The sequence below is a fragment of the Myxine glutinosa genome, chromosome 6, assembly GCF_964187855.1.
Source record: "Myxine glutinosa chromosome 6, kmMyxGlut1.1, whole genome shotgun sequence".
In the NCBI taxonomy this organism is placed as follows: domain Eukaryota; kingdom Metazoa; phylum Chordata; class Myxini; order Myxiniformes; family Myxinidae; genus Myxine; species Myxine glutinosa.
The window spans coordinates 61,181,398-61,200,579 of NC_136266.1; the positions used below are offsets into that span (position 1 = coordinate 61,181,398).

A 19,182-nucleotide genomic window follows, 5' to 3' on the forward strand; every position below is an offset into this window, starting at 1 on the left:
TCCGATTGAGACGAAACTTTCAGGGTAGGAGCGACACCCATGCAGAATGTTTGTATGATAATCGTGACGTCATATCATAGGTCACGTGCTATGGCAGCCATCTTGGATTAAATGCAAATTTAAAAAATTTCTCGGAAACCACTGAATGGAAAAATTAGAAACTTGGCACATTGTCAAGTACTCCCAATGGGGAACAAAAGCATGATAATGATGACATAATCGGTGATTGTATACCAGCCATAAATGTTTTAATCGAATGCCTTATCCGAAAAATCAGAAATTGCATGCATATGATCTATGACCCATTTGTATTGAAAGATGAAATTTTTGACATCATCGGTCACATCGGTCACATTTGGCACAATATGAAATTTATGACATCATCGGTCACATGGTTTGGCAGCCATATTGGATTTAACCTAAAACCTCTAACAAAACGTCTTCACGCAAACCACCAAAGCGATCGATTCAAAATTTACATGTGTCATTGACAAGGCATGGTGATTAAAAGTTGATCACAAAGACATCATCGGTCACATAATGTGGCAGCCATATTGGATTGAAGGAAAATATTAAATAATTATATCTCAGGAACGACTTACCCTATTGATGCAAAACTTTACAAATGTCATCTAACACAATTGCTGCATATAGTTTGAAAATTATGACGTCATAGGTCATGTGGTTTGGCAGCCATCTTGGATAGAAAAACGAAACTTATCCGTTCAACACGAAACTTCACAAACATGATCCCCTACCCATACATATGCAGAGTCCATATTTTTGATATCATATGTCAGGTGGTTTGGCAGCCATATTAGCTTGAAGGCCGATGTTTTAAAAATACCCTTCTCTGAAATTGCTTCACCGATTGATGGTGAAACCTGTCATGGCTGAAATCTTTTGATATTGTAACTGTTCGTTGGCAGTTAACTGGGCAAACCCACAGGAGTGGCAGCAACCTCTGAGGAGGGTTGTGAGATCTTTGATGCAGTGAACTCATATTTTTCACCTTGCTGAACTACTGGCTGGGTTCCATTATATCTTACTATTTCCCTCCACACACCATATACATTCTCCTCCATCATGTATCAGATTGACAATCAAATCCAGAGAAACTGTGGCAGAGTCAGACGGTGGAAGTGTAGTAATATAATTGTGCTACCATTTTGACATGGTCAAATTAAAACATTCTCCATTCGTGCACAACATAGTGTTCATCACGTGATTGAAATGTCAGAGATCCGTGGAGATACAGTATGTTTTGGCTGGAATTAGGAACGCAGGTAATCCTGTACCAGTAATGGACTAGCGTGACTCGGCGCGCTCCGCGCGCCTCACCACCCGTTGTTTCAGAGGGGTAGGCATCTTTGACCATTTCGGTGTCTTTTGGGTTTCATGGTGTTTTGTGTCTTCAGGGCCATTTGGGTCTTCAGGGTCTTTTGGATCCTCTGGGCCTTTAAGGGTATTTTGGGTCTTTGAGGTGTTTTGGGTCTTCGTTGTCTTTTGGGTCTTTGGGGTCTTCAGGGGCTTTTGGGTCTTAAGGTTCTTTTGGTTCTTCTTGGTCTTTAAGGGTCTTTGGGTCTTTTTGGGCCCTCAGGGTGTTTTGGGTCTTCGGGGTGTTTTGGCTCTTCGGGGTGTTTTGGGTCTTCAGGGTGTTTTGGGTCTTTGGGTTGTTTTGGGTCTTTGGGGTGTTTTGGGTCTTCGGGGTGTTTTGGGTCTTCGGTGTGTTTTGGGTCTTCGTTGTGTTTTGGGTCTTCGTTGTGTTTTGGGTCTTCGGGGTGTTTTGGGTCTTCTGGGTGTTTTGGGTCTTCCGGGTGTTTTGGGTCTTCCGGGTGTTTTGGGTCTTCGGGGTGTTTTGGGTGTTCGGGGTGTTTTGGGTGTTCGGGGTGTTTTGGGTGTTCGGGGTGTTTTGGGTCTTCAAGGTGTTTTGGGGCTTCGGTGTGTTTTGGGTCTTCGGGGTGTTTTGGGTCTTCGGGGTGTTTTGGGTCTTCGGGGTGTTTTGGGTCTTCGGGGTGTTTTGGGTCTTCGGGGTGTTTTGGGTCTTCGGGGTGTTTTGGGTCTTCGGGGTGTTTTGGGTCTTCGGGGTCTTTTGGGTACTTGGGGTCTTGTGGGTCTTCGGGGTGTTTTGGGTCTTCGGGGTGTTTTGGGTCTTTGGGATCTTTTGGGTGTTCAGGGGTGTTTTGGGTCTTCGGGGTGTTTTGGGTCTGCGTGGTGTTTTGGGTCTTCGGGGTGTTTTGGGTCTTCGGGGTGTTTTGGGTCTTTGGGTATTCAGGGTCTTTGGGTATTCAGTGTCTTTTTGAGCCTCAGGGCCTTGAAGGGTATTTTGGGTCTTCAGGGGTCTTGGTGGTCTGAAGGGTCTTGGGGGAATTAAAGGGTCATCAAAGGTCTGAGGGGTCTCAGCAGTATTAACGCAATTTAGAGGGTTAATTGAGAGGGTGGTAATTTTATTTGAAGAAGAAGAAGAAGACGTTTTCGTCGCATATAAACATACAAACTTACAAACATACATAGCGAACCACATACGTTTGCTCTATTATAATAAGATATAATAAGATATACACAAACTGGAACTACATCATTTGGCACAAATGACAATGACACTTTTTTGATTGATAATGATGACAGGCCTAGTAATGACAGTGCGTTTGTGTTCAGGCAGGCAGAGAGTGATGTGGCAGGAAATGGCCGACTGGGCTCTGGAGTCAGCTCAGCCATGCCCTCACCTGGCACACAAGGGGTATGATACATTTATTTTCAATGCACCTTTGAATGTTATCCTCTTCTTCCTCCCCTCCCTCTTTTTCTTCTTCTTCTTCTTCCTCTTCTTCTTCTTCTTCTTCTATGATCTATATCTTCTATATCTATCGTCTTCTATCTTCTATCTTCTATCTATATATAATATGACCCTACTGCAAAGCCGCAATGAGCCGGCGAAGCCAAAGCCTCGATTGAACTTTTTTGCAATTGTTTATGCGTATTTCCTCATCCGCAAGATGGCGGCCTTCATTGAGCGATTTGGTGCGTCAAAGCTTCGAAATTCTCAAAGGATCCAGCAAAATCTGGCTTCTCACATAATACGCGTTCATTCACAACACCGGCTTCGCCGGCTATAAAAGAGAGTTTTTGTTTGTTTGTTTGTCTGCACAAGCTAATCTCCTGAACGGTGAAAGATAGGAGGAAACCTCTAATACAAAAAATGTCGGGACGGGCCCCGGGAAGGTTATAGGCTAGGTGGCGAGGCCAGTCGAGGCCGCTTCGGCCGGGCTGGGCCCATTTCGCAATTAAAAGCTGAGCTAAATTATAGTAGTCAATCTTCTACGGCCACAAGTAAAAGCTGAATTGTAGTAGTAAATGCATTCAAAAAGAACCAAAAATGTCGGGACGGGCCCCGGGAAGGTTATAGGCTAGGTGGCTAGGCCGGTCGAGGCCGCTTCGCCCGGGCTGGGCCCATTTCGCAATTAAAAGCTGAGCTAAATTATAGTAGTCAATCTTCTACGGCCGCGAGTAAAAGCTTAATTATAGTAGTAAATGCATTCAAAAAGAACCAAAAATGTCGGGACGGGCCCCGGGAAGTTTATAGGCTAGGTGGCGAGGCTGGTTGAGGCCGCTTCAGCCGGGCTGGGCCCATTTCGCAATTAAAAGCTGAGCTAAATTATAGTAGTCAATCTTCTACGGCCGCGAGTAAAAGCTTAATTATAGTAGTAAATGCATTCAAAAAGAACCAAAAATGTCGGGACGGGCCCCGGGAAGGTTTTAGACTAGGTGTCGAGGCCGATCGAGGCCCACCACGGCCGGGCTGGGCCCATTTCGCAATTAAAAGCTGAGCTAAATTATAGTCGTCAATCGTCTACGGCCGTGAGTAAAAGCTGAATTATAGTAGTAAATTCATTCAAAAAGAACTAAAAATGTCGGGATGGGCCCCAGGGAGGTTATAGGCTGGGTGGCGAGGCCGGTCGAGACCACATCAGCCGGGCTGGGCCCATTTCGCAATTAAAAGCTTAGCTAAATTATAGTAGTCAATCTTCTACGGCCGCGAGTAAAAGCTTAATTATAGTAGTAAATGCATTCAAAAAGAACCAAAAATGTCGGGACGGGCCCCGGGAAGGTTTTAGACTAGGTGTCGAGGCCGATCGAGGCCCACCACGGCCGGGCTGGGCCCATTTCGCAATTAAAAGCTGAGCTAAATTATAGTCGTCAATCGTCTACGGCCGTGAGTAAAAGCTGAATTATAGTAGTAAATTCATTCAAAAAGAACTAAAAATGTCGGGATGGGCCCCAGGGAGGTTATAGGCTGGGTGGCGAGGCCGGTCGAGACCACATCAGCCGGGCTGGGCCCATTTCGCAATTAAAAGCTTAGCTAAATTATAGTAGTCAATCGTCTACGGCCGCGAGTAAAAGCTTAATTATAGTAGTAAATGCATTCAAAAAGAACCAAAAATGTCGGGACGGGCCCCGGGAAGGTTATAGGCTAGGTGGCGAGGCCGGTCGAGACTGCATCGGCCGGGCTGGGCCCATTTCGCAATTAAAAGCTGAGCTGAATTATCGTAGTCAATCTTCTACGGCTGCGAGTAAAAGCTGAATTATAGGAGTAAATTCATTCAAAAAGAATCCGGGCAACGCCAGGTGCTTTCGGCTAGTCTTATTATGTATATAAAATAAATTTTTTGTTTGTTTGTCTGCACACGCTAATCTCCTGAACGGTGAAAGATAGGAGGAAACCTCTAGAACAAAAAAATGTCGGGACGGGCCCCGGGAAGGTTATAGGCTAGGCGGCGAGGCCGGTCGAGGCCGCCTCAGCCGGGCTGGGCCCATTTCGCAATAAATCTTCTTTTTCTTTCAAAATTCTCTTGAAGTACAACTTATGCACTTAATAGGGATATCTGACTGATTGAAACACGGCTTTCAAAATTCTCCCTCGCGGGGCCAGACAGAAGAACGTACAAGGAATCGTTGAGCACTAACTGATACTGCGCTCGCGCCAGACCTATGTACAGAAGATTAAATTCATTCAAAAAGAACCCGAGCAATGCCAGGTGCATTCAGCTAGTCTTCTATCTTCTTCTTCTATATATATAAAAGAACGTTTTTGTTTGTTTGTTTGTTTGTCTGCACGTGCTAAGCCCCTTATGGTGAAAGATAGGAGGAAACCTCTGAAACAAAAAATGTCGGGACGGGCCCCGGGAAGGTTATAGGCTAGGTGGCGAGGTCGGTCGAGGCCGCCTCGGCTGGGCTGGGGCCATTTCGCAATTAAAAGCTGAGCTGAATTATAGTAGTCAATCTTCTACGGCCGCGAGTAAAAGCTGAATTATAGTCGTAAATTCATTCAAAAAAGAACCCGGGCAATGCCGGGTGCATTCGGCTAGTCTATATATACTTTATATAAATGAAAGTTTTGTTTGTTTGTTTGTCTGCACTAATCTCCTGAATGGTGAAAGATAGGAGGAAACCTCTGGAGCAAAAAATGTCGGGACGGGCATGCAGACATGTCGCTAATGTCGAGATTAGCGCGTGCAGACAAACAAACAAAAACTTTCATTTATATAAAGTATATATAGACTAGCCGAATGCACCCGGCATTGCCCGGGTTCTTTTTTGAAGGCGAAAGGCTAGGTGGCGAGGCCGGTCGAGGCCGCATCGGCTGGGCTGGGCCCATTTCGCAATTAAAAGCTGAGCTGAATTATAGTAGTCAATCTTCTACGGCAGCAAGTAAAAGCTGAATTATAGTAGTAAATTCATTCAAAAAGAACCGGGGCAATGCCGGGTGCTTTCGGCTAGTTATATATATAAAAGAAAGGTTTTGTTTGTTTGTTTGTCTGCGCAAGCTAAAAAAACATTTTTTTTTTTTTTTTTTTTTTTGTATACTCAATTGAGGCTCGTGAAAGAGCTAACATTTACTTCACAAACAAATCAACCAGACAAACAAAATACCCAAAAAGAGGGAGCAGAAGACAAGATGGGGAGAGAAGGGGAAGCACACAACACAACATCCGAGAGCAGGGAGATGTGTGGAAGGGAGAGGGCCCGGGGGGAGGAGGCATGGGAAGGGGGGGGGGGGGGGAGGGAGAAGTATAAAATACAAGGACACCAAGGACTTCCTGGACAGAAGTTGGTATTTCAAAAAAGTGGAATTGGGGTGAAATTAGTGGGGGTAGAAAAGATCAAGGTTTTGGATGGGGGAAGATAAGAGATGGTGGTGAACAGCTGTTTTAAAGACTTGGAGGGTGGAGTGGGATTGAAGAGAGTGAGGGAGTTTGTTCCAGAGGTGGGAGAAAAGAGAAATGAAGGAGTGAAGGTGAGCAGAGAGTCTTGATTTTGGCAGTTTAACCATAAGAGGGTTGCAGGCAGATCTTGTGCGACCTGTAGGAATATTTGCGGGATAGAGCCCAGAGAGAGCTGGGGGGGCAAGGCCAGAGAGGAGTCGGTAGAAGACGGAAAGACCACCAACCTGCCTGCGGTGAGTGAGTGAGAAGCCCTTGGAGTTAGCTTCATCGCGCGAGATTCCAATGATTCTGAATGCTTTGGTTTCAACAGCGTGAAGGCGAGCTAGGTGTGAGGCAGGAGCACCAGCCCAGAGGGGAGAGCAGTATTCCATTGAGCTGCGGATGAAAGCCTTGTATGTGGTGAGGAGCTCAGGTGTGCCAAGGAAGGACTTCACACGACGGAGGATGCCCAGTCGGTGACTGGCTTTGGAGGCCAGATTTGAAATGTGGTTTTCCCAGGAAAGATCATGGCAGATAGTGAGACCCAAAAGCTTGAGTGACAGAACTTCTTGGAGAGGATTATTCAGAAAGTGGATTGGAGGGTTGTCCAGTCGGTCTTTTCAGAGAGACATCGTGAGAGTGTGAGATTTGTCGGGATTGAAAGACATGTTCCACTTGTTTGCCCAGTCTGTGATTTTGTCAAGGTCTGCAGAGAGTGAGGAGGCTGCAGAATGCCGATCTGAGGGATGAAGAATGGAGCGACAGACAGTAGAGTCGTCAGCAAAAAGATAGAGAGGATTTTCAAGAGAGTTAGAGAGATCATTGATGAAGACCAGAAAAAGCACAGGGCCCAGAACACTGCCTTGGGGAACTCCAGCCTGAACAGGAACAGGAGATGAGAGAAACCCATTCAGGGACACACGTTGACTACGACCAGAGATGAAGTCCGCCAGCCATGCGTGGAGATTTCCATGGATACCAAAAGAGGAGAGTTTGGTGAGCAGAGCGGGGTGCCAGACCGTATCGAAGGCACGTGATATGTCAAGGGAGACTGCTCTAATTTCCTGTTTGGCATTGAGGACCTCCATCCATTGTTGAGAAAGCAGAAGCAGCATGTCCAGAGTGGAGTGTCCAGGTCTGAAACCAAATTGATGATCAGAGATCAAGCCATTGGAGAAGAGGAAAGATTTCATATCTGAAGCAATGATGGATTCCATGACTTTGCTGATGATTGGGAGAAGGCTGATTGGTCTGTAGTTGTTGGGATCTGTTTTTGCACCTTTTTTGTGCAAAGCGGTGATGTTGGCAGATTTACTAGCAGATGGAAGATGACCTTGAGCAAAAGAGAGGGTGAAGAGAACAGAGAGAGGGAGTGAAAAAGCGGAAGAACATGATTTTAGGACCCGTGGGCTGATGCCGTCAGGTCCAGTTGCAGAATCAGAGTCGAGGGTTGACAGAAACTTTTCCACCTTGTCAGGAGGAAAGGACACAGAGTCCAGGAGCAGCTGGGTACGACTGGGTATGGTGGGTACGGAGAGGGATGGGTTTGGGACACAAGATTTAGAGGCAAACACAGAGTTGAGGCATTCAGCTTTTTCACGTGCGGAGTCAGCCGTGTAGCCATTTGAGGTGAGGGAGGGGATGGAGGGGGAACAAACACCAGAAACAGATTTGACCAGACGCCACCAGGATTTGGAAGAGGGAGACAGATAAGAGAGTTCGGTCCTGAGAACGGAGAGATATTGTTTCCTGGCTCTCTTGAGGGTGGACACACACTTGTTTCGGGCTTTGTGAAAGGAAATGAGATTTCCTTCCGTTGGATTTGCTTTCCAGGAGACGAAAGCAAGTTGTTTCTGGGCAATAGCCTCACCACAAGATTCCGTGTACCATGGATGGGAGGAAGGGTATGACAACTAAAGACGAGATGGGATAAATCTGTGCATGAGAGAGCAATTTACTTTGGAAGAATTCCCAGGATGAGTTGATGTCAGAGGCAGTAGAGATGGGAGACCAGTCCAGATGATTGATGGCTGCTTGAAGACCGTGCCAGTTGGCCTGAGTGAAATGCCAGACCCGTCGACGCTGAGGAGGCTCTCTGAGAATGGTCAGATAGATGTCCACTTTAACAAGCACATGATCAGAAGAGCCGATTGGAGCAGAAGAAGAGCAGCAGACATTTTCAGGGAAGTTAGTCATAACCAAGTCCAGAAGAGAAGATGCTCCGTTGACTGAGATCCGGGTTGGGAAATTGACAGATTGTGTCAGTCCCAGTGAGTCACAGAAGTCCTTTGCTGAAGAGCCATGGCTGGTGAGAGAGGTACCCACCCCCAGCCAACTGGCATGGTGACAGTTGAAATCACCACATATGAGGAAGAGAGAGTTGGGATGGGTAGATAGAAGTTGGTCCATATTATCAGACAGCGAGAGGTAGATGGAGTCATCACTTTTTGGTGGACGGTACAACACACATATGAACAAAAGGTGGGAGCGAAGGGGAAGCCGTAGCCAAAGGTATTCCTGGGGGTGAGGTGGAGAGAGGGCAGTGCAGGGCGAGTGAGGAAGAGAGTTTTTTTTATAAAGATAGCAACCCCACCTCCAGGACGAGGCTCAGGTCTATCATACCGGAGGAGGGAGTAACCTGGGAAAGATACCAAGGAATCAGAGACATCTTGAAGGAGGAAAGTTTCTGTTTAGCAGATCAAGTCTGGTTTGTCAGAAGCAACCTGTATGGAGAGGTCAATCAGGTTTGAGCGAAGGCCCTGGATGTTTGAGGTCCATACCGTAAAGGAAGAGGAAGGGGGAGCATCAGATACAGGACGGGAGTGGAGGGGTCGTGTAAGATGAGGAAAAGGAGGAGGAGGTAGGGAGAGCTGTTGATAGTGTGTCAGAGATTACAGAATAGCTTGGAGAAAGGGAAGAATGGGGCAGACAAAAGGTTTGATGGTGATTGGGTGAGACGCAGTGAGGTGTTATTTGAGGAGGGGGAAGAGTGAGGCGGAAGGTTGAGGGAGAAGAATGTGAAAGTTGGAAGGGGGAAGAAGCGGGGAGGACGCTTTGAGGAGGAGGGGTGAGAGGGGAGTCTAGGAGGGGAGGAGTGAGGGAGAGTCTCGGAGGGGAGGGGTGTGGGGGGAGTTTCGGAGGGAAGGGGCAGGGGGGGAGATTTGAAAGGGATGGGTGATGGGGAAGATTTGGGGGGGAGGGGCAAGGGGGAAGATTTGAAAGAGATGGGTGATGGGGAAGATTTGGAGGGAAGGGGTGAGATTGGATTTTGAAAAGTGTCCGATTAATGGGAAACGAACATTTATTGCAAAATGTGTTTCTTGAGACATTCGAGTCAAAAATACATTTGAGGACGCTGAAGGATGGGTGGAGTTCTGGAGAGTTTAGGGAATGAATTAAAGATGCACTGTAAGAGATGGAATTTTTTTTTGGAATGAATAGATTTGGTGAGCAAGACGAAAACATTCTTTTATAGAAGAAGAAGAAAAAGGTGTTATAGAATATGACAAAATAAAGTTCTTCAGGGGACAGATGAAACATTTTTTAACAACGTGATCACGTGATCACGAACAACGTGGTCGAAGAACGAACGAACAAATAAGAACGAACAAACGGATAAGAACAGTGAAGGAAAATATTTTTTTTGGTTTTGTTTTTGAGATTTTAAAACAAGGAAGTATGGGGTGAAAAGAGCGTGAAAAACAGAGACCGAAAGTAATTGCAGCGCGATCGAAGAACCGCTGAGACAAAAACAAAAGCCTCAAGCCAAGGGCTGACACGGTAGCCTACTAGTACTACACTAGGCCTCAAAATACACGATACAAAAAAACCGACGATTCTGTACACAGGTATGAAAAACCAACACCGAGAAACCTATTAAAGTCACCCCAATAGGTACATACACCGAAAGAAAGATACAGATTCGACAAAAACACAGTTGTGAAAAATTACTTAACTTCGAAAGCGAGCGCGCGGGGACAGCTTTGAAGAGACGTGACGACCAATCTTGCACATGCGCAGAATCTCTTTAAACGTGAAAGATAGGAAGAAACCTCCAATAAAAAAAATGTCGGGACAGGCCCCGGGAAGGTTTTAGGCTCGGTGGTGAGGCCGGTCGAGGCCCACCCACCTCTGCCGGGCTGGGCCCATTTCGCAATTAAAAGCTGAGCTGAATTATAGTAGTCAATCTTCTATGGCCACGAGTAAAAGCTGAATTGTAGTAAATGAACGAAATGCGGCCGCGGCCGGATCGTCAAACTCCGCTGCTTCGCAAGGCCGTGTTTTATTCCTTTTTTAGTACAGAAGATTAAATTCATTCAAAAAGAACCTGGGCAATGCCGGGTGCATTCAGCTAGTCTACCATATAAAACACAATGTCAGTTTGTGTGTTTGTACAGATGTCTGTCCCCCTTCATGAGGGTAGGTTTTTTAAGGCCAATCTTTTAACACGAATATGTGTTCACTACAGACTACAGTCTATTTTTGAGGCAAAACAAACTCGAAAAACATTCTACATAAAAGAGTGATTATGTATCTTCTATTGGAATTGTAGATGGTGGCTTGCAAACCTATCCTCAAGGGCGGTGTACAGAAGCGTTTTTTTAAAATAACAATAAATACAAGGTGCAGGGAGGTGAAATTCGCTGCACGTGATATGCAATGCGTGCAGAGTAAAAAAAGTGTTCCTTTACGTCTGTATTATGTCTAATAAATAAAGATGTAAACATACGTGACACCAGGCCGAGGCTTCAGACTTTGGCACGCTTATGAGGCAGCACCGTCGAATAAACTGTTCCAACCAGTCATTTTTAAGGGTTTTTTTTTTACTCCAGTTTGATTATAAATACGGTCTGATAGTTGCATTGTAAGATTTACACTGACACCGATGTTGCAGTGTCCAAGTGGATTCGGGCAGGAATCTGGAATTTAGCCTGGGTAGCAGCACACAATGGCGGATCACTCTTTTCAAATGGCATCACAATATTTTTATTTTTACTAAGCATCCACCAGCGAATGAATAGCAGGCAGGCTTAACGTCCCCTCCGAAGTAACGGTACACTTAATCCAACCCAGACGAGACAGCTCAAAAAAGTGAATGTTCTTTTTTTTTTGTATATAGAGTTGATGCTCATGGAGGAGCTCGAACGTAGATTGGATCATAACGTAACAGAACAAAAACAACAGTGGGAAGGTTGGAGGGAGAGGGGGAGAACACATGAACAGCAGGGTGGAGGGACAAAATAGAGCAAGACTCGGAGGGATAAGGGACATGGGTGATGAATGAGGGCTAGGGGAGCACAAAGGGGGGTGAACAAGACTACATTTTGGGGTGGACAAATTTGAATTTCGATTTTGGGCATTGTGATTGTTTGCATTGTTCTTTATGATTCTGAAAGCAGAGGGTGTGGCGGACACAAAAGCCCACTGGCGTGGTGACATCATTCCGCGCACCAAGTGGGCGGTGGCCACGCCCGAGGGGTAGGCGTGGCCTCATGATATACACCGGGCGCGCAGCCCGGAGCGCGCCAGTGTTACAGTGAGCTCCTGAAATAAAGACGCTTATAAGTTACCGCTTGTCCGCTTCCTCCTTGCTCGCAAGCAGCGCGCGTAACGCCGCGCTTTACTGGTGACCCCCTTGACGTTGGATCTGCCGGAGCGATCCTTCCACACGCGACGCCATTGCCATGGCCAACTTCATCACACTTCCCGAATTTTGGGAGGCTCAGGCCGAAGTCTGGTTCGTCCAGGCCGAAGCCCAATTTCAGCTTCGGCGCCTCACCGGCGATGACACGCGCTATTGCCACGTCGTCGCCTCCCTCGGGCCCGGCACGGCCGCTCGAGTTGTGTCCGTCCTTCGCCACCCACCGGACGGCCACAAGTACGAGGCACTCAAGCGGCTACTCCTAGCCACGTTCGGCCTCACGGACGACGCACGGGCCGACCGCCTCCTGGATCTCCCCGAGCTCGGTGACACGCGCCCGTCGGCCCGAATGGACCATATGCTGTCACTGTTGGGCGACGAAGCCCCCGGTTCTCTATTCCGGGTGCTTTTCCGTCGCCAACTTCCAGCGCAGGTTTGCCTCGCGTTGGCCGGGACCGGGCTAACGGAACCCCGAACATTGGCAGCCGAGGCGGACAAGTACTTCGCCGCTTCGGACACGTGGGCGAGAGTCGGCGTGGCCATCACGGCCCTCGTGGCTGATGCTGCTGCTGCTGCTGCTGATGCTGCTGATCCACAGCATCAGCTTATACAGCATACGCAGCATGCTGATACGCACCTCGTGACCGCCGCCACGCCCCACCCACCGCCGCGGCGAAAACCGCCACCGCGGGGAAACCCGCCAACTCCACCGGCCTGGCGGAGCCAGCCGCGCTCCTCCAGCTCCACCACCTGGTGCTGGTTCCACGCCAAGTTCGGCCACGAAGCTCGGCAGTGTCATCCGCCATGCTCCTTCAACAGGTCGGGAAACGCCTGGGCCGGCGCTCAATAGTGGCGATGAGCGCCGGCCGTTCGAGCAGCCTGCTGTTCATAACGGACACCTTCTCCGGGCGCCGTTACCTGTGCGACACGGGAGCGCAGGTGAGTGTCGTTCCCGCCGGCACGTCAGACAAGCACGCCGCGGGTGGGGGCCCCGCGCTGCTTGCCGCGAATGGGACGCCCATCCGTACGTACGGAAAACGCTGCCTCTCTCTGCGGTTCGGAGGGCAGGTTTTCCGATGGACGTTCGTCACCGCCGACGTGCCCATGGCACTGCTTGGCGCGGACTTCCTGTGCGCTAATGGGCTCCTGGTCGACGTCAAGCGCAGACGTCTTGTCCAGGCCGAGGCGTTCAGCTCGCTCGCTTGTGCGTTGCCCAGCTCAACGAGCGGCTTGCCAAGCGGCTTGCCGAACGGTTCGGTTCCGGCCACGTTGGTCTGTACGCTTCCGGCAGCGGACGCATTCACCCGCCTCCTCGCCGGCTTCCCGGCCCTCATGCGGCCCACCTTCTCAGCGGGGGCCGTCAAGCACGGGGTGGCCCATCACATCCCCACCGTCGGGCCACCGGTCTACGCCCGGGCACGCCGCCTCGAGCCGACGAAGCTGGCGGTGGCAAAAGCGGCTTTCGCTACCCTGGAGTGACTCGGCATCGTTCGGCGCTCAGAGAGCGCTTGGGCGTCGCCGCTGCACATCGTGCCGAAGCCCGGCGGGGGATGGCGACCGTGCGGGGACTATCGCCGTCTCAATGACGCCACGACTCCCGACCGCTACCCCGTCCCCCACATTCAGGACTTTTCCACCCGTTTGGCGGGCATGTCCTTCTTCTCGAAGGTGGACCTCATACGTGGCTCCCATCAGGTCCCCGTCAGGCCGGAGGACGTCCCGAAGACGGCGGTCATCACGCCATACGGACTCTTCGAGTTCCTGCGCATGCCCTTCGGTCTGAAGAATGTGGCTCAGGCGTTCCAGCGACTGATGGACAGCGTCCTGCGTGACTTGGATTTTGTCTACATCTACCTGGACGATATCCTCGTCGCCAGCGCGTCCCGCGAAGAGCACCTATGCCACCTCCGCACGCTCTTCGAACGCCTGGGCCAGCATGGCCTGATTGTGAACCCCGCAAAGTGCCGGTTCGGCGCCACCATAATCGATTTTCTGGGGCACCGTGTCACCAGGCACGGAGCCGTCCCCCTGCCGGCCAAGGTGGATGTGGTGAAGGGGTTTCCGCACCCCCGCACGATCAGAGGGCTGCAGGAGTTCCTGGGCATGGTGAACTTTTACCATCGGTTCCTGCCCCGTATCGCCCAGCTCCTGCGCCCCCTGCACGAAGCTCTCCGAGGTAAGCCGGGCAAAGGCGACGTTACCTGGACCGAGCAGATGGACACGGCGTTCACGGGCGCGAAGCTCGCCTTGGCTAACGCCACCATGCTCGCGCACCCGGCACCCGATGCACCGATCGCCCTCACCACCGATGCCTCGGACTACACGGTGGGCGCGGTGCACGAGCAATGGGTGCGTGGAGCTTGGCAACCGCTGGCGTTCTTTAGCCGGCAGCTTCGCCCGCCCGAACGCCGTTACAGTACCTTCGACCGCGAGTTGCTCGGGCTTCACTTGGCGGTCAGGCACTTCCGCCATCTGCTCGAGGGCCGTGCGTTCACTGCCTTCGTCGACCACAAGCCGCTGATCTTCGCGATGGGCAAGGTCACCGAGCCGTGGTCGGCCCGGCAGCAGCGTCACCTCTCGGCCGTGTCCGAGTGTGAAGGAGCAGCTCTTCGTTTGCAAAAGAAGTCCACAATAGCCTGAAATGACGCAGCTTTATTAAAAACCAACTTATACAGATCCGGAAGAAGCCAAGACATCTACAGCAAGAGCCAGTCTCATGCCACGTCAAGCCTTCCTGGAAACACATTGATTCTCATTCACTTATATATGAATACGATTATCAGAAAATCTCCGAGAGAACAAAGCGACTGGCGAGAGTCCCTCCCACCGTTATCCGCTGTTCGGGGGAGTCAGCCCTTCCTTATCATTCGGACCAAATGTTTCTCTGGGCTCCGAGAAAACAGAAATGTAACTCACAAAGAGAAGAGTGTATGCTTGGCCAAACAAACCCATATATTTTATGGGTTTGTTTACATGAGTAATTCAAAGCATGTTTATACAGAGTCATGCGTTGCAGTGATTAATACAAAATATATATGGTAAAAACAATAGGTTTATGTCTGCAATCTAATCATTCTACTTGCGTTACACAAAATCACGCGCACGTGGGCGTGGTTTTACGACTAGCCTCGAAAAAGCACACGTATACAATTTGTCCAGCATGACCTCAGCGAGCCTTTCCTCATCCAAAACTAAAACGAAGCAAAAACCCTTTATTAACTTTATGAAAATAGCATTTTTAAACATCATTTAAATCATAACACATTAGCAACCAACGTCTATAACTGAACTTTAGGCAATAACAAATCTACTACTTGACATTCCTTCCTCTTGTCTCGTCGAGACAAAGTATCTTAAGAGACAACGTGCCACATCGGGCTTTATTGAAAAATAATTGTGTAATGCGGGTATTGAAAAAATAATTGTGTAATGCGGGTATCTCCCAAGGGCATATCGTGCGCCCAAAGCGCCTCGCCCGTGCATTTGGCGAACGTGTCGTGTGGTGCGTGCTCGGAGCCTGAGGGCTCAGAACATGAAAGTCCATTAACGTTTCGGATCCACAACGAAGGTGTCTGGTCCAGATGAGGTTCTGCTCCGCCAGAGGGCCCGTCACCTCCCCTGCGGAACTTGCTCCCCCCACCCTTTGCAGACTCAGTCCTTGCAGATCTTCGAAGTTAATCAACGATCATGCCCATGAGGTCCCTCACGTGCTGCTGTTCTGGGGAATACATAGTATTGTCAGTATCTTGTGTCTCAATTTCCTGGTCAGGGTACAGAGCGTAAAAATCCGATTCACTTGAAGCATTTGAACTTAATACATATGAAGCAAAGAGAGGAACTTCCTTTATGTCAAAGTCTCCCATGGGCGCCTGGTCGGCTTGCGGGTCTAGGACATCCGCGTCGGGTCCCTCGACCGCCAGACCCAGTGTCGCAATCAGATCCATAGTTGGGTCGGAAGGGGGCGTGCAGCTGTCCGCTTGTAATACATAAGCAGCGTTAGCCAGTACACGCAAGGGGTTTATAGCACAAGTATCACAGTCATCACATACACCGTTACAGGCAGCAGCCAGTTCCCACATGGGATCCGCACAAGTATCACAGTCATTACAAAATTCAATGCAATTTTCTGGAGCGCCGGTCGCAACTGCCTTGTTGAAGGACCCGTTCAGGTCGACGGCCTCTGTGGTCAGAGCCATAGTCGTTGTCGGCGGCTTTTTCACTTTCCATCCTGTAAAATACTTTCTCATACAGAGGAGGACTAGAGATTTCATTAGTGCCCCCCAAATTACTACCCCGATTATCACAGCCAGTGCGGTCAATAACCACTTCACTATGGTGCCCGTCCATCCCCGGAACCAGTCAGTGAGCCAGCTAAATGTATAAGAATTTTCACGCGCGATCCGATCGATCGTCAGGGCGTGGCTAGTTTCCCTTAGTCTCACTATTGCGGCTGACACTCCTTCAGATGGATCGGGTATGTAAGTGCAACATTTTCCCTCTATAATTCCGCATACCCCTCCTTTCTCTGCCAGGAGCATGTCCAAAGCCACCCGATTCTGCATCACCATTGTACGCATGTGAATTACCGTGTCCAATAGTATGTCATGAGCCGTAGCGGTGTCGTTTGCCACCTTTTCTAGGGTCAAAGCCAATTTGTCTATTCGGAAACTATCCATGACTGTGCCCGCTCCTGGGAAGAAGAAACCAAACACCTTTTCCCATAGACTCCCGTGTAGTTTAGTGGTTCCATCTTCGTTCATGACTGACCTCTTATAACGCCTGTCCAAGGACTTTGGGTCTAGCTCATCCAGTATCTCAACGTCAGGAAGGACTGAACCCAGATAACATGTGCCCCCCCAATTATTTGGTAAATAGGGGTAAGCCTTGTCGCCGCATATAAACATTGTCCCATGGGGTGGGACCAGGTGGGTGGATAAGCACTGGAGTCCCTTTACCACCCCATTAATCCTACTAACCCCCCTAGAGAATGTTATAGCCGTTATGTTGTGGTTGTGTTTATCTTGCAGTACTATTCGTAATGTAATCCCCGAGCTCCCTTGTCCCAGCTTCCCGGGGAGAGTGTAGGCGCATTCTGATTCTCCCATACGCAAGTGGCCGGAACCCTGGAGGCAGACCTTCCCTTTCTGTGGTTTGACCCAGACGGGGGCAGGCCTCTCGGCCACATGGGCAATCATTGACGGGCGATAATTAAATTGTCGATTGCAACTCTTGCCGTTGTCAACCCCTTCTCTTTCCAGCGTGGTGACTAAACATGGGGAATCGATAGGTTGTGAGCAGAGGTCATTGAGGGACAGAGGTAGCACTATCATGTGTATTCCTGTGGTGCCTGCTTGGGGAAAGCGCATGCACGACCAGCAGTGTGTCCTATTTTGAATTGTTGCCACCTCCCTGGCCACTTTCCAATATGTGTTTTCACCCTTCTTTGGGGCCTTATTCTGGGGTTGTGGCGTGAGTATGTATTCGATGCATGGTATGTAGTTCCTTTCGCCACCGGCCGCGCCAGAGGTCCAGACGCTGCACCGGACCTGCATGGTCATGTCTTTCCCTAGGCGTGTGCGTGTTTGTAGCTTAAAATCAGGGGTTCCCCATTGGTATCCTGGTTGGGCCAAGGTCTTAATGCTAGCTTGCCCGTCTTCCCGGAACTCTCGTTGCTTTTGTAGTACCATGCCAACGCGTCCAGGCCCTGCCGACAGTGCTAGCCAATTTATGTTCACCCAATTTGTGTGCAGGGCTTTCTGTTCGAAACATGGTAGTGATACTCTTTGTCCCCATGTTACGGTGAGGTGTCGGGTTTCGTTTTCGCATCTATTGGAATCGGAGTTTCCCCTAGCTGCTGTCGCTATCAATAGTATTGTACCTATGATTAGGCCCATCCTTACTGTGGTTGCTGTGGTGTAGTGTCTGGTGCTTGTATGGCCAACTTACAGTGCGTGGCGTGGATCCACGAGGTCTTGCCCTCGCAAAAGACTGCCGTTGGTGTAGTCAGCAACACCTGGACTGGTCCCTTCCACCTTGGTTCCAAGGCGTTCTTGCAGGTGAAGTGCTCCACGAACACCTGGTCTTTTTCCTCTGGTGGAACACCTGGTCCACAAGTCTCCTGGGAACGCCTGGTCTACAGGTCTCTAATTCATAGATTCAATTCATTCAATTCATAGTTTCATAGAACACCTTTTCTCCAATTTCCTAATCCACTTTTTTCAAGTGGATCCAATTTTATTCAATATTCAATTTTTAAATTCAATCCCATTTAATCCAGTCCAATTCAAATTAAATTCAATCCTTCTCTCAGCATCCCATTACCTGTTTCCAACATCAATAAAAATAAAATTATAAAATTAATAAAAAATCAATCATCTCAACTCTCAAATCGAATCAAAAAATAAAAATAAACGAAAATTACTTCAGCGAGAGTTTCAACTAGAATTAACACAAACAAACCACCATTAACCTCCATTAACACAAACAAACCACCATTAACCTCCATTAACACACACAAACCACCATTAACCTCCATTAACCTCCCCCTATTATTTATTTATTTTCACGAATAAACAAATAATAGAAATAACCTGGTCTACTTCCAATTTCAATTCTGGTCAGTTCTGGTGTCTGGTCACACACAATGTTTTCCTCACCCACTGTGATTCGCTCAAAATAGATTCTCACTGTTATGTCTGAAATTCGTCTCATGAAAACCCATTCAAGAGTCCGGTGTGACAGACAGCCAAACACATAGACACGCCGAAGACCCCAGGGTACCCATCAAACTAGCTTGTCCGCAGATCCACAACACAGCGAAACATGTAACTTTACTAAAATAATCACTTACTCATAACTAATACTCATAATAACTCATAATTACTTATGTAATTACTCATACCAATACTTACTTAAAATAATGTAATATCCCAATCTTCACCCCCTATGCAAATCGAAGCACCCCGGACGATCCACAACCAATATCAACCACTGTAGCCGTCTTCCCGACTCCAGGCAGCCACACGCAGCCACATACATCTCCATCCACGTCACACAAGACAACAGCCAACGAGTGTGTCCACCACACAGAAACCTTTGGCAATGCAACAACCGAACTCCCAGACAACCAACAACAAAACCCAATCCATCTCCATGGCTCATCAAGCAGTTCCAACTTAATCCAGCTTCACATACCGATTTCCCCAAAAACTCGTGAAACTTCACCCCCATTTTGGAAAAACCCTGGACTAAACCCTGACACCCTAAATAACTTCAGACTCATCTCCAATCTACCCTTTCTGTCAAAAGTTTTGGAACGTGCTGTGGCCACTCAACTCA

At 48.7% G+C, this 19,182-nt stretch overlaps 1 protein-coding gene across 1 annotated transcript in view; it reads left to right on the top strand.

Moving 5' to 3' along the window:
- Positions 1-19,182, top strand: part of LOC137429873 (PEX5-related protein) — a 99,004-nt gene that overhangs the window by 50,381 nt on the left and 29,441 nt on the right. The window contains exon 6 of the mRNA XM_068120211.2: positions 2,659-2,740. Within this exon, the coding sequence (XP_067976312.1) occupies positions 2,659-2,740 (82 nt within the window). The remainder of the gene's footprint in view (positions 1-2,658; positions 2,741-19,182) is intronic.